Raw genomic sequence first — 16,107 nt, 5'->3', positions numbered from 1 at the left:
TGTGTTTTATTGTTTTATGGCCCTGTAAGGGGAATATGAGTTAGCACACACAGGGATATTCCCTGGCAAATCAACAGTAGTTCTGATGACTCCTCGACCATGTCTTCTGATTTTACTCCGGTTGAAGCCAGAGCCTCATCCACGAACATCATGTTGTGAGATGGTTTACTCCACTCCAATTCCATTATACGCTATAACTCAGAACACACAAAATTAGTTTTATGAATTACATGCATTTATGTTTTATACAGTTGCACGTATTACATGTTCTTTCTCTTCTACGGCCATTGAAAATGTGTACAGGTCATGCTTGCTGTTCTATAGATCACAAAATGTTGCTGTGAAGTAGTTACTGTATGCACATAGATGCTTTACCTGTGCAAACTGGTACCGTAGCTCCTGCACTCATCATTCCTCTCCAAACCTGTTTTATAAATAGATATATACTACGGGGCTGTTGAATGCTTGAATCTGATTGGTTGACGAATGTTCTAAGGTGTGCGATTATTTTCAGGGAAACACAGATAAAGTACAGTAGTTAAGGCAGGTTTTGATGCGTTCCAGTTCAATATCACTTCGCTAAATGATTTCAGTGATTTAAAACGTCCTTACAGCCGACAACAGCAGAAGAACCAAAACCCACAACGACACTGACCAAGCAAATAAATAGTAAACAATAGGATAAAATTGACTATTTCCATGTTTTTGCCACAAAATAATGTTTTATTATGTACAGAATGCACTTATTCTCTCCCATTCAAACACACACACACACACAGTACGGACACACACTCACACAGATCTTGTTGTCAGCGCTGCTCTGACGATTTTATCAGTAAAATAGTTTAGAAACTTAAAAGCTTAATGACATTTCTCACTAGCGAGGGAATAACGGCCCTGTTCTTGATGCAGATAAACTTACAGTTTCACTATTAGTAGTAGAGATGCTGCTGCCGAACACTGTGACGTACAGACCCTCTCTAAAACCATACCTGTCAACCCTCCCATTTTTCCCGGAATTCTCCCGTATTTTACTTTGCTATCCCGCTATCATCCCGTTTAAATATTTTCCCGTATTTCTCCCGTATATTTTTAATCTTTCTATAAAAAAATGAATCCCACTGGGCGCAAACCAGTTAAGCGGAAATCAGAAATTAGTCCCACGCACAAGAGCGTTATGTCTTGAAATACATCATCTGAACAATATTTAGCGGTGTGGTGGTGACTATAGTAAAAGCGGAATAATTGACTCTGGGCCGTTAAATTATTAGTAAATAATCATGCCAGGGTAATAATGATGCTGAAATACTGAATTCTGGATTCATGTCTCATTCCGGATTCATGTCTCATTCCTGTTGTTTTTCAATGTAGAGCTCAGAGACTTTAATCCTTCAGATTCAGAATAAGATAGATAGATAGATAGATGGATAGATAAATAGATTTATTACTCAATAATACAAGGTACAAACAATATGCTTCTATATTTCACTTGAAAAATCTGTTTTCATACAAGCTAAAAATATTGCACTCATCGAAAGAGCAACTTCTTTAATCGATTAACCAGCCTGCGCGTTCTCTGTGTTATTGTCCGCCCGTGCGGCAGGTGGCGCTGTCGGCCGGTCACGCGCACTGTTTGTTTTGATGAGAAACAGTTCTGTTCACACGTCCACGTGTTGAGTCGTACGGAAAAGGATAATTACTTGTTTTCACAGTCTTCATAATACGGCCAAGAGGAAAGCAAGTCTCCGTAATGCAGTGAGCCATGGATGATACAGAGGCTAGTGATTTTTCAGAGGATGAAAGGATACATCGGGAACTGCTTGAATCGCCCGTTAACTTACACTTTTATAAGAACGACAAAGGTGATGTTCTGGAGATATCATATCAACTTGTCGTTAATGTGGTAAAAGCAGCTCAATCCCATTGATTTGTTTTGTATTGCGCAGGTGTTCACACAGAGATCTTCTTCCTCAAGTCGAACAGAAAGTGTCTGAAGCGGATCAGAGATGCGATGCTGCTTCATAACTGGCAGGAGGCTGCGCTTTATTACAACTCTTACATTCAGGCACTGGAGGCCAGGAATAGCATTAAAGTGCATCCAACGGCTTCTGAGGTACAACAGCCCTTTAAACTCTGTCAAGGCGACTTATAAGCGGCTAAGAGACATGTTATGAAATCAATATTAAAATGTTTGATTCACTTTTCTTGCTTTGATTAATCATTACATATGTATTGTCTCTATTGTGTCATTCCATGTCAAATCAACCAAATGTCTGAAACTTTCCCAGTAATTTTATTTATTTTTTTTGTTCATATTTTCTCTGAATAAAGACAAACGTAAAGTGATGAAACCCAAAATATTAAATGTTATGGCTGTATATTTACTGAATAATCACTATTTTGCAGATGCGGTCAAAATGACAATTTTAAAATGTGATTTGGTGCCAAATTATAGGCGGGGTAAAAAATGACTTTAGAAAGATGGCATCATCATTACGTACTTTATTTATATATAGAGATTGGTAGGTCTATTATTTAAATCTGTTTACCTTTACAATTTTTGTTGCATTATACAGTAAGTAATGATGCTGCCATCTTTCTAAAGTCATTTTTACCCCCTTGTAATTTGGCTCCAAATCTCCCTCTACAAAATAGTGGATTACTTAGTAAATATACATTCATGACATTTAATATTTAGGGTTTCTTCTTCAAAGTTTTTAGCCTGGGACCTCAGGTTGATTTGACACTGAATGACCCTATTGTGACACTGTTCATTGCACCCGTAGCCTGTCACATAATGTTGCTTTTAAGCAACAAACAGATTTAATTAATTCCTCATGACCTGCAAATAATTGTTTTCACTTAGCATGTTTTAAATTGAAGTTAACCTATTAATAATTGTGAATCATATTGTTGATGGTTTGAAGTTAGTGCCCAGGTTATAGTTAGATGGATAGATGATAGACAGATGGAAAGATTGATTAATTGACTAATCCCATGAAGATTATTGTTAAAAAATGTTGTTTAACTTATTTCTGACTGGAGTATCTTCTCTTTTTTAAAGGAATGTTAAAAATGTCTTTGGATAGACATGTCTGGTGTTTTAATGGTTTCATTGAAAAATACAAAATCATTGAAATAAATAAAACATCATGAAAACTGCCGAAGTTTACTAACTAATAATGGTGAATAATTTTTTTGATTGGTTGAAATTAATGTTTTCTTTTATTGGTTTATTTAGTCATCCTTTGCCATATTATGAGCTTGCAAAGTTAATAGAAGTGGGTTGTTACCAGTTTTTGTTCAATATTATTTAATTAAATACAAATGTAAAAAAATATATTGTTTTGTAAGTATAAAGGAATTGGATGCGTACTTGCTTTTTTTAGGCGATGCATTTTTCTTATGATAAAACCATGAAATCAGTTTTGGCATGACTTGTTTGTTTGTATTTTCTTGTTGGATCCTCCTGTTGCTGTTGTGTGTGTGTGTGTGTGTGTGTGTGTGTGTGTGTGTGTGTGTGTGTGTGTGTGTGTGTGTGTGTGTGTGTGTGTGTGTGTGTGTGTTTTGTGTTTGCTGCTGTACGGATGATGTGTTTCTCTGCTGACTGCATAATTCTGTCCATCAGATCACATGGAGAATAGGCACAGAAATTCTGCGTCATCTCCCTAACGCCACCACTGAAGATTTCAATGCTGTATATGAACAGTTGAAAAACAATGGAGTCAAAAACTTCCCAAAGGTATGCATTGCATTAAGAAGCCCAAACCTTCCCTTTACAACATTTACACTGCATTCAAGGCATGCATTTTAATCATTATGTCATGTGAATGTTGTAGATCTGTTTGGAGCATTGCTTTCATCTCCTACTGAACGGGCAGATGGAAGAAGCCAAGCGGCAGCTGTCCGTCGGCGAGAGCTGGAGATATGGCAACTTCTCGATTGCTCAGGGTGACACCAAAAAACTCATCCGTGCGTACAGCGGTTTCCTAGATTACTTGAACTGGTGTGAGAAGAAGTCTTCTACAGCTGGAACCGGTAGGAAGATATTTTATCTGAATTATGTGAAACAATTAACTGACTATAAAAAATTAGTCTTCCTAGCATCTATATTTAATGATGAAACAAGTGTTCCCATTCAATCAGTCACGTTCAATGTTACGTTGATACTGACATACTAGGTTATGGCTACCTTTGAGTGGAAACAAAATGAGCCAGTGGATTTGGCCAATGAGATTTGCATGCCGAGCCACTCTTACCCGGAAATACGGGTATATACGGCTCGTGCTCATTCATTCATACTTTCCTTCCGAGCCAAGTGGGCTTGTACGGCAATCCCTCTCTTCCAGTCATCCTTTGACAAAAGCTGTTATCTCATTGCAGAAAAAGCAAAAATTTCCATTTTAAAAGAGTTCAAGAGGAAATCTCTCCTGTCGGCATGAGGGTGCATCCAGTGGTGATACCCTCCTGAAAGAGCATTGCACGGTTAATAATAATAATAATAATAATAATAATAATAATAATACGTTTAATTTATATAGTGCTTTTTCCAAGCTCAAAGCGCTTTACAATTAATAAACATAAATATATAAAAAACAGGACAAATACAAGAAACAACAATATACACATCAAACACCACAGATGATCATGGAATCGGCGTCAGATGCATAGACCAAGATGAAAAATACACAAATATCTGACCAACAGTCCAAACAGAATGAGCAGCGGCCAGCAGAGTAAACGTGAAGTAGGTAGAGCAGTCCCTCATCAGGTGGGTACAACGAGCAATCCGCGTCGAACTGCATCTCGAATGCCACACAGCCCGAATGAGTACGAACTCCAGGACTCCAAACAGCAAACGGAAACTCCCGACGGCAACCACGCCACAAAATCCTCCCGACAAAGATACTTTGTCCGCAGCAACCACACTACAAACACGGTCAGGTAGGCCGGCCGGTGGAATCAGGTAGGCCGGATGAAGCACCACAACAAGCGGCAGAGTGGAACACACCACCTCCGCGCACCAGCGGGAGTCACAGAAACCCAATCGCAGTTGAAGTCCATCAGTTAAAGGATAATTTGACAAATCAAATTATAAAGGTAGTTTACATCGGAAACACCAATCAGAAAATTCAACATTAAAATGAAGGACAGTTGTAAGCCTGTGAAAAGAGGCCGGTTTTTAACTTAGATTTAAAAACAGACTCTGTGGATACTAGTCTTAGGGAGATCAGATGTCAGTCGCTGCATCAGAGAGGGGAACCCTCCACCTGCCCCGAGCGCTCGCGGTTGGATGATTGGTTCCCTGGGTGCGGCCCAGGGTTCACAGCTGCCTACCACCCCAGTGCCTTTCTTCCCAAAAATGCATGAGGAGTTTCAGAAGTCGTGGAAGGCACCTTTTACTGCCCAAAGTCGCTTTGCAGCCTCCTTCACTCTTACTGCCCAGGTGCAGAGATTTTATTCCCGCAAAGTGCTGCCACCTGGCGGAATCGCCCGCATCTCCCGTCCAAGCCCTGTAAGATGACAGCAGCCCTGGTTGCTAAGGCTTACAGTGCCGCTGGACAGGCCGCCTCTGCCCTGCATGCCGTGGCCATCCAGCAGGTCCACCAGGCAAAAGCTCTCAACAAGCTGCACAAAGGTAGTTCTGAGCCAGGGTTGATGCAGGAACTGAGCACAGCGACTGACCTCGGCCTCCCGGCGACGAAAGTCACGGCCAGACAATGTCCTTGGTGATCCAGGAGTGCCATCTCTGGTTGGACCTGGCTGAGGTGAAGGACATTGACAAAGTTCGCTTTCGAGGACTCCCAGGCCGGCCTCGTCAGCGACACTGTCAGGGACTTTGCCCAGAATTTCTCAGCAGTCCAGAAGCAGACTGAGGCCATAAAGCATCCTGCCCTGGCTGGCCCCCTGTCTGCTCATTGCCGAGGGTGTCCCCCTGCGCTGTCTACACCAGCTCCGGCGTGAACAGAGTTGTCTCCCCGGCCACCCAGTCGAGCCCCCAGCAGGAAAGCAATGCACAGGTCTCCGCTAAACCCTCAAAGCATCCATCTAAGCAGCCTTAAGATGGGGGGGGCCAGAGGTGGAGGGAGCTTTCAGTGGGTCACTTTCAGTGGCTGAAACTTTCATCTCCAGTTTCAGTTTATTTGTTCAGCCTCTGGGAGCTATGGGCTTCACAAGATTTTTACAATCTCCGGGTTGAGCCGGTTTCTTCCCGTGTATTGGGTACAAACAGGTAATGTGTGGGAAGGTTGGCTTGGTGTCTCACTTGCAGCGCCATTCCCCTCAAGTGGGGGGATACGAGCGCCTACTTTGCTCTTCGGGTGAGTTTGGCAAACCCTGAATATGTGGGCCTGGGAGCATTGAGCCTCCAGTCGATCAGCCCTTGTACTAGGCTAGATGCCCATATGCTGTGATTTCCCCTTGGTAATCCCATATGTGTAGTTTCCACGGTACGGTTTCCCTATTGGTAAACCTGTGTTTTACCCTGGGGAGTTTCTGCTCTGCCCTGTCTCTGCGTCAGTATCAGCCACCTCCCTGGCCAGACAGAACTAACCGCAGAGATGCCCTGCCCCAAGGGGTCAGTCCATATGTGTATCCACCACACGTTACCTCCCTTCGGCAGGGTCTGGCCTCCGTAGTGTCCCTTTCCATTGGACTAGGCACGCTTTTCCAGCATTGACAACCCTGGTCATGACAGTAAAATAAATGGCAATTGAGAACCAAAGCACTCTTCCCGTGAAACATCACAATAAACGAAACCGCAGCCACGCCCATCTCCAGGATTGGCCTTGTCCCTTCCATCCAGTTGGTATGGAGGACTAATTTTCCCTGGGCTTCATGGGGTGCTGGGTAGGTTAAGACTGTGTGGGGGCAGTTGCCAAAGGGGCCCGCTATAGCTTGCCAGCATCTGCGTCTCCAACACTCGTAACAATTTAGTGGATATGGCACTTCCCATAGGCACCCCAATATGTCAATATCTATGTTAACGTTGAACGTGACTGACTGAATGGGAACGTCTCGGTTACTGATGTAACCCTCGTTCCCTGATCAAGGGAACAGAGACGTTACGTCCCCCCTGCCAAAACCCTGAGCCACCGCTGAATGGTTGGGATCCCTGTCTGGCTCCTCAGCAAAACATGAATGAGTGAGTGCGAGCCGGCCTTATATACCCATATGTCCGAGTAGGACTGGCTCTGCATGCAAATCTCACTGGCCAATATCCCTTGGCTCGTTTTGTTTCCACTCGAAGGTGATTGGGCTCCCAGGCGAGACCCCAATACTTCAGTTTTGACATAACGTCTCCGTTCCCTCGTGATTTTTTTTTTTTTCAATTTATGAATATTTTTAAAGGGGACCCTTGTTTTTGGGTTCTACTAGAATAGGTTTTCTTGTTTGAATGTTCAAACACATTATTTGACATTGCTGCAGCTCCTCTCTTCCCAGTCTGTCAGTAACCCTCTGTTTACTTTCTGTCTCTATGAAGCTCCTCCTTCCAAAAAACACAGTGTGCTCTGATTGATTGGCTGGACCAGAGTGTTGTGATTGGTCAAGTGCTTTGCATGTGTTTGGGAAATGTCCCACCTCTTACCATAACTGTGAGTTTCAAAACACTACTAAAAAACTCAACCAGGCCCCGCCCTTTTATTCTACGTATTAATTATTTAAATGAGGAATATTGTGACGTGTTCGTTCTCTGAAGAAAACTCAAGACTACCATGGAGGCGTTTCATGGAGTTCAGAAACAGTCACACTGATATAGAGAATAACTCCCACAGGACGGACTTTGAGCTTTGGAAATTTGCAGAGCTTTTTCATGCTTAAACAGCAACATTACACACTAAAGAAAGCTGAACATGTCAAAGTATCATAGGTCGTTTTTTTAATTTTCTTTCTTCAGAAATCATTCTAATATGCTGATTTGCTGCTCAAGAAACATTTCATTGTTGAAAATGGTTGTGCTGCTTCATATTTTTGTGGAAACCATGATACTTTTAATTTTTCAAAATACTTTGAATAGAAAGTTCAAAATAACAGCATTTACTTGAAATACGTTACAAATGTCTTTACTGTCACTTTTGATCAGTTTAATGCATTCTTGTCCATGTTTCTGGTATCAGATGAGGCGAGCCGTAACCAAGAGATGCACAGCTACTTCAGATATGCTTCTGTGGCCCTGAAGGACATCATCAGTCAGCCTGGAGTCTGGGACCCTTTTGTGTTGAGTTACATTAATGTGAGACACTATCTTACCTTGTGCAATTTGATGATTTTCTGTTTAAAGGGTTTGTTTAGACCCAAACTCTGTGGACCACAAAAGCAGATTTGTTTGAAGAATCTTCACAAAGCATTGTACAATCAAACAAGCTCCAAAAATGCTTCATAAAAATAAACAATATATTCCTAGTCTTCTTAGGCCATGTGATGTATTTTTGTGTGCGAAACAGACTGAAATAAGTTGTATTTTAATTAAATGTAAATGCAAAAATTTGATTTTGTGAGTGCATAACAGCTTACATTTCAGTCTATTTGTTACACAAAGCTATTATATTATTTAGAAGACTTGTAATATAATCCACAAATCATATGGACTATTTTAATATTGTTATTTGCTTCTATTTCTTCACGATGTACATACATTTGGGATTTTTTTCTATCTTTTTTATTTGATCAAATACAGTAAAAACAGCTAAATATTATTACAATTTAAAATAACTCTGTGGATATATTGTAAAATGTAATTTATTCCTGTGAACAAAGCTGGATTTTCAGCGTAATTTCTCCAGTCTTGAGTGTCACATGATCCTTTATAAATCATTCTAATATTCATTTATTTGATATACATTTGAAATAGAAATATTTTGTAACATTATAAATGTCTTTGTTGTCATTTGATCCCTTTAATGTGTCATTGCTGAATAAAAGTATTCTTTATAAAAAAAAATTGACTGACCCCAAACTTGTAAACAGAAAGTAAGACAGTAACTTGTACAGGTTTGGATTGATTAAGTTGTCTTTGCATTATCTAATGCTGTCTATATGTATCATCCGCTGCAGATGCTGGAGTTTTACAACGATGAGGACGGCGCACTGCAGATTCTGAAGAATTACGCTTACAACAAGGAATTCCCAATCAATCCCAATGCTCATGTGTACCTGTACCAGTTCCTCAAGAGACACAATGCCCCAGATGACAGACTCATCAGTTCATTAAGGGTATGAAATGGTTCTGCCAATCAGATATAAAGTTAATAAAGTTTCAAAAAGATTAATTTATTCTGTTTTCTTTTGCTCAGATTCTGCACTCTTTAGTCCCGTGTCATGAGCTGATGCTGGATCTCTGCTCTCTCCTGCTGGGCACCAGTACGTATGAAAACTAGACATTTCTGATTGTTTTTTAGCATGTTGCTGTGTGGTTATAAAGATGTTCTGGGTTGCTCGAGGGTTTTATTTGCTAGTTTCATCACCCACCAGTAACTGTAATGTAAAACAGCTTTGATTTAAATCAGTTTATGCTTTTTTTTTTTTTTAGATCACATGAGCGATCTAGAAGAAGCTCTCACCGTTTCAATGGACCTTCTGGAGTTTTCCAGTTGGAAATGTGACATGAAGGCTTGGTCCTGTCTTCTGAATATTATAAAGTTACTCAAACAGAAGTAAGTTTTGGTAAATGAGAAAAGCATCTAATATACATTACTAAAAGTAGCTTTAGAAAAAAGATATACCTTTAATGATTTTTATTATTATTTTTAAATCAATAATACTCTAAATAAGAAACTAAAACTGGCAATAGGTGGCAGTAAATGTCTAAAATGAGTAAGTCATTGAATCATTCATTCTTTCGATTCGTTCAAACGACAGATTCATTCAGGAATTAAGTTAACGGCTCTCTTTATGAATGAGTTATTGAATCAGTGGTTCACCTGAATTATTTCCCACGGGTCCTTGAAATCCTTGAAAGTTTGTGAATCTGAAGAAGAAGAAGAAATTCAAGGCCCTGGAAAGTTTATAGAAGGCGCTCAAGGCATGTTTTTCTTGATTGATTTTCCATGAAGAGTTATACGTGGTTGTTAAAAGCGAAAGTATTAGTGATGCATGTTCATTGTGTTTTACCATGAAATGAGAGTTCTGTGTCTTTATTAAAATCAACACATTAATGATATATATCTCATCCACCCCCTTCTTGAACTGCCACCTTATCGTAGTGCAGGGGTTTGAGTACCCGAATGATCCTAGGAGCTATGTTGTCCGGGGCTATATGCCCCTGGTAGGGTCTCCCAAGGCAAATAGGTGACGGGTCAGACCAAGAGCGGTTCATAAACCCTTTGTGTTACAAGCAAAAACAAGGAGCGTGACGTCCGGCATGGCGCAGCCGGGGCCCCAACCCTGGAGCCTCCCCCCATGGGGCCCGGCCAGGCTCAGACCAAAGGAGCGACGTGGGGCCGCCCTCCCGTGGGCTCACCACCTGCAGGAGGAACCGTAAGGGGACGGTGCATAGTGGCCCCGACAACCCGATCCCTGGACACAGAAACTAGCTTTAGGGACGTGGAACGTCACCTCACCGGTTAGGGAAGTTGACTAGAGATAGTCGGGATCACCTCCACGCACGGCTTAGGCTCTGGAACCACACTCCTTGAGAGAGGATGGACTCTCTACCACTCTGGAGTTGCCTATCTTGAGAGGCGGCGGGCTGGTGTGGGTTTGCTTATAGCTCCCCTGCTCAGACGCCATGTGTTGGAGTTAACCCTGTGAACGAGAGAGTCGCTTCCCTTTCCCATGCTGTCAAGCTGAAGGAGGAGTCCTATCGGGCCTGACTGGCTTGTGGGACTCCTGAGGACTCCAAAAATTGGGCCTGGGAGGAGTTTGGTGAGGCCATGGAGAAGGACTACCGGTTGGCCTCAAAGATTCTGGCAAACCGTCCAGCGCCTCAGGAGAGGGAAGCAGTGCCCTACCAACACTGTTTACAGTGGAGGTGGGCAGCTGTTGACCTCAACTGGGGATATCGTCGGACGGTGGAAGGAATACTTTGAGGATCTCCTCAATCCCACCAACACGTCTTACATCGAGGAAGCAGAGGACAAGAGCTCGGAGGTGGACTCGTCCATCACCCAAATCTGAAGTCACAGAGGTAGTCAAGAAGCTGCGAACAGTGCGGTTTTCGTCCCGGTCATGGAACACTGGACCAGCTCTATACCCTCTCCAGGGTGCCCAACCAATCCACATGTGCTTTGTTGATTTGGAGAAGGCATTCGACTGTGTCCCTCGCGGCGTCCTGTGGAGGGTGCTCTGGGAGTATGGGGTCCGTGGCCCTTTGCCAAGGGCTGTCCGGTCCCTGTACGACCGGAGAAGGAGCTTGGTTCGCATTGCCGGCAGTAAGTCAGACTTGTTCCCGGTGTATGTTGGACTCCGGCAGGGCTGCCCTTTGTCACCGGTTTGGTTCATAATTTTATTTGGACAGATTTTCTAGGCCCACCCAGGGGCCGGAGGATGTCCGGTTTGGGGACCACACGATTTCGTCTCTGCTTTTTGTGGATGATGTTGTCATGTTGGCCCCATCAGACCCAGGACCTCCAGCATGCACTGGTACGGTTTGCAGCAGTGTGAAGCGGCTGGGATGAGAATCAGCGCCTCCAAATCCGAGGCCATGGTTCTCAGTCGGAAAGACTCTTGGTGGAGAGTTCTTGTCTCAAGTGGAGGAGTTCAAGTATCTTGGGGTCTTGTTTCACGAGTGAGGGAAGGATGGAATGAGAGATTGACCAACGGATCGGTGCAGCTTCTGCAGTAATGCGGTCAATTTACCGGTCTGTCGTGGTGAAGAAGGAGCTGAGCTGCAAGGCAAGCTCTCGATTTACCGGTCAATCTACGTTCCTACTCTCACCTATGGTCATGAGCTGTGGGTCATGACCGAAAGGACAAGATCCCGGATACAGGCGGCCAAAATGAGCTTTCTCCACAGGGAGGCTGGGCGATCCCTTAGATATAGGGTGAGGAGCTGGGTCACTCCAGTGCTACCAAATAATAATAGGTTTGACATTTTTTTTCCTCCAAGCCCTGGAGTGTGTTTAGGAAATGTCCCGGCCCTAACCATAACCTCAAGTTTCAACACACTACTAACTAACTCAACCAGGCACCGCCCCTTTATTCTGCGTATGAATTATTTAAATGAGGAATATTGTGACGTGTTCGTTCCCGGAAGAAACTCAAGGCTACAATGGAGGCGTTTCAGGGAGTTCAGGAACACTGACACTGATACCCCTTTTCCACCAAGGCAGAGCTGGTGCTGGTTCGGAGCCAGAGCCTAGTTTCAAATCTGTTCTTTGTTTTTCCACCGCCAAAGCACCAGCTCCGAACCAGTAAAACTGGTTCTTAAGTAGCACCAAATCTTTGCAGGGTCTAGAACGGAGCCAAGAAAGAACCGCTTGCGTCAGAGGCTGGGGGCGGGGTTACCGTGGCCAACAAGACTGAAGAGAACCTTTTGACCGCCATTTTTAAATAGCAGCTAGTCGAGCTAATAGCAGCTTGATAATAATATCCGTCTATGTAAGTTACGGCGAGCTGCACGAACGCGTTGGATTCGCCGTGTGTTCGATATAGGCAGGATTTTTTTTTTTAAAGTATGTCTGTGAAACATGACTATAACCATAGGGAAAACTAGTCCTGTACGAATAGGGCTTTAGTGTAATATTCAACAGCTAGGCTAATGGTTAATTTAGAATGAAATATCACTAATATCTGCTACAGTAATAACTGGGCCTTAATACTCAATCTGTTGCTTTAAATTACTCAAATGAGACTGAGAGGAAGAGTGAGTGTGAGTATGTGTGTGAAAGAAATAGGGAGAGATGGATGAGTATCTTGTCATTTTCCCTCAGGGAAAGAAAGGTGCCAGACACCTCATACCCGCAGCTCAAAGTAACCCCCTTTACACAGTAACGCAACGTCTATTATTGTTGATGCCTTGTTCGAGATGCATCGGAGCAGCGTGGACCGATCAGAGCTGCGGGAGTGTTTGGAGATCATACGACTCCTTGTGCTTTTTGATCGCTTTCGCAGTGCTTTGATTTCATGTGCTGATCGTTCTGCGAGAAGCCGATGCATCTCGAACAAGTCTGGTGTGTTTGTGTTTGGCGCTGCCGCACTAGCGTTGCTGGGCAACATGATACGTATGCAGTGACGTAAGATATAGCTCTGTTGTGGCTCTCTGGCCGGTGGAAACGCAAACCGGTTCTTAGTAAGCTCGTCAGTCGAACCAACTCCGAACTGGCAATAGCTCTAGCTCTGAACCAGCACCCGGTTCTTGTTGGTGGAAAAGGGGTATGATATAGAGATTAACTCCCTTTTTCAGGCTCAAACAGCAACATATTGAAAAATGAACATTTGAAAAAGCATCATCCTCTAATGTTTCTTCTGATGTTGATTTATTCTCATTTAGAAAGCGCAAGGAGTTTGTATTGAAGGAATGGGAGGCCAGGCGATCGCTGTGGTTCTCCTTTCACTTCAGAGTCCATTTCGCCAGGATAGACATGATGGAGAACATCAATCTAATGCAGATCAAGGATAACGTTTTAAAGGTTCTAGGGGAATACTGTAAGTACATGATTATCTTTTTGATTACCTCAAGATAAAATGATCAAGTTTCCATTCAGTGTCCTCAGTAGAACCAGAACAGAAACCTTTGGGTCTCAGTTTATGTGTGGAGTCTGTTGTGTGTGTTCAGACCATTCCTGACACATTTAATAAGTTCCTGAACATTTTGTTTTCTGTTCACAGTTTTAGAATACAGAAGATACGCTGCAAACTTAAAGAGAAAATCTGAAAGTAAAACAAAGGAATGCGAATTCAGGGAGAGGAAGAAAAGGAAGGTAAACATGGAGAAGGAAGAAGAGAAGAAAAAGATGGAGAAGGAAAAAAAGAAGAAAAGGACGAAGTCCAAGTAAAATGAAGATGAAGGAGAAGAAAAGGCTGGAGAAGAAGAAAAAGATGGAGAAGAAAAAGATGAAGAAGAAGAAAAAGAAGATGGAGAAGGAAAAGTTGGAGACTGAAGAGGAAGATGTAGAAAAAAGATGAAAAAGAAGACTAAGAAGTCTAAATACATTTTATAATAAACATGTACAATTTTGATGTTTTCTAGATTTGTACCAGACAACGTTATAGTTGTCCATGTATGACACAAGACTCTTTCTTTATATGCTGTGTATCTGCTCATGTTGAGCTTCACTTTGAATTAAAATAATGGAAATGCAGTGAACTTGATGTCAGTCTTGATTGTGACCAGCAGGGAGCGCAAATGCTGCATTTCTGAAGCCTATATATATATAATTTAATTAATTTAAAATAAAAACAATAAATATAAATATTTATAAATTATATATAATGGTGTTAATTTTGGCAGAAAATGTGTATGTATGTTTTAGGATGTAAACACAAGTAACTTGGTTTTAATTGTATCAAAAACAAATTTTTAAGTTAACAGTACATTACCTGACTAAGTAATTCATAGTTTAAGATATGTTTTTAGTATAAAAATATGAATTCTTATTCTAGTAGGGTTGATATTTCAAATAATTTGATTATATTTACAAGGTTTATATATGGTTGCAGTCACCAAAATGACATCTCAATAAAACATTTTTACCGAACATGTAACATTTCTACTGTGTAATTTTAATTATTCTTCATTTTTATCTTTTATTCCTTGTATGATCTTCAAAAGAGATTGTGTAGATCTAATATTCGGAGTAACTATCTCTTAAATCACTCAACCATGGATGAAAGGCAAGAAACCGCACTTTTTGTCCGTATGAACTGAAGTTGGTGGACTTGTTGTATAAAAATAGATTTAGAGCTCAGACTCAGACAGATGGATGTAATAATTCCATGGTTTATGTTTGAAACGATGAGCCTCTCGTCATGTGCAGAAGGTTTCGTGCGTTGCTCATCATGACCATCTGAACACTTATGCTGAGCAAGATGTTAATGCTTTTGTTCAAGCAGATGAACTCTCACAGAACTGAGTCATGCAAGTGAATGATGCTGAAATACTGAATTATGTGGAGGATTCATGTCTCATTCCTGTTGTTTTTCAGTGTAGCCTCAGAAACTTTTCAGTCAGAATTTTTTAAGTCATTCTTGCATGTCCATTAGGAGCATTTTGCATAATTTGGATTTAACCAGTGAATCCAGGTTGTATTTCGTCCCACAAAATTATATGGATGGAAGGATAGATAGATGCGCGCACACACACACACACACACACACACGCACGCATATATATATAGATATATACACACACACGCATATATATATAGATATATACACACACACACACATATATATATATATATACACACACACACATATATATATATATACACACACACACACACACGCATATATATATAGATATATACACACACACACACGCATATATATATATATATATATATATATACACACGCATATATATATATATATATTATATATACATACACACACACACACACGCACGCATATATATATATATATATATACACACACATATATATATATACACACACACACACACACACACATATACATACATGTATATACACACACACACACACATATATATATATATATACACACACATAGACATACATATATACCGGTATATATATATATATATATATGTATGTATATGTATATGTGTGTGTGTATATATATATATATATATATATATATATGTGTGTGTATATATGTATGTATATATATGTGTGTGTGTGTATATATATATATATATACCATGGTCTGTCTGAATACTCGATTCTGATTGGCTGGAAGGTGTGCAATAAAACCGTAAATGCACAAGTAGTTCCAAGTCAGTTTAATTACGTTCTATATTAATGTGCTATCGCGCGCATGCATACGTCACTCGTGCTGTTTTCATAAGCTAATTTCATAGCTATGTTTCCATCCACCTATTTTTATACGTATTTTGGGATATCCCATCAAAAGCTGCAGGATGGAAACGCCAAGATTAGTAAAAAATTCTAAAAAAAATGCGCATCGTTTGAGTCGAAACATTTTTAATCCGATAAGAAAACATGCGCATTTACTACCATGGAAACA

The 16,107-nt window shown here is 41.1% G+C and overlaps 1 protein-coding gene across 1 annotated transcript; it reads left to right on the top strand.

Moving 5' to 3' along the window:
* The first annotated feature begins 1,631 nt into the window (after nt 1-1,631).
* Nucleotides 1,632-14,643, top strand: LOC309482049 (TATA box-binding protein-associated factor RNA polymerase I subunit A-like). Its single transcript, XM_082147255.1, has 10 exons — nt 1,632-1,862; nt 1,947-2,113; nt 3,629-3,742; nt 3,840-4,038; nt 8,118-8,233; nt 9,055-9,213; nt 9,294-9,360; nt 9,530-9,653; nt 13,430-13,584; nt 13,768-14,643. The coding sequence occupies exons 1-10, from the start codon at nt 1,763-1,765 to the stop codon at nt 13,932-13,934; spliced, it is 1,368 nt and encodes a 455-aa protein (XP_082003381.1). The 5' UTR covers nt 1,632-1,762; the 3' UTR covers nt 13,935-14,643.
* Nucleotides 14,644-16,107: the final 1,464 nt, after the last annotated feature.

This window comes from Leuciscus leuciscus, assembly GCF_965113295.1.
Source record: "Leuciscus leuciscus genome assembly, chromosome: 19".
Classification (NCBI taxonomy): Eukaryota; Metazoa; Chordata; class Actinopteri; order Cypriniformes; family Leuciscidae; genus Leuciscus; species Leuciscus leuciscus.
The sequence above is the reverse complement of the archived record's forward strand: the minus strand, read 5'-3'. Positions and strand labels throughout refer to the sequence as shown.

What these genes read in the sequence shown, in the direction of transcription:
- LOC309482049 (XM_082147255.1), top strand. Translation starts at nt 1,763, where the DNA reads ATGGATGATACAGAGGCTAGTGATTTTTCAGAGGATGAAAGGATACAT. An exon ending in TGCATCCAACGGCTTCTGAG is followed by an intron (nt 2,114 to 3,628) that starts GTACAACAGCCC and finishes TCTGTCCATCAG; the next exon opens with ATCACATGGAGAATAGGCAC. An exon ending in ATAAAGTTACTCAAACAGAA is followed by an intron (nt 9,654 to 13,429) that starts GTAAGTTTTGGT and finishes ATTCTCATTTAG; the next exon opens with AAAGCGCAAGGAGTTTGTAT.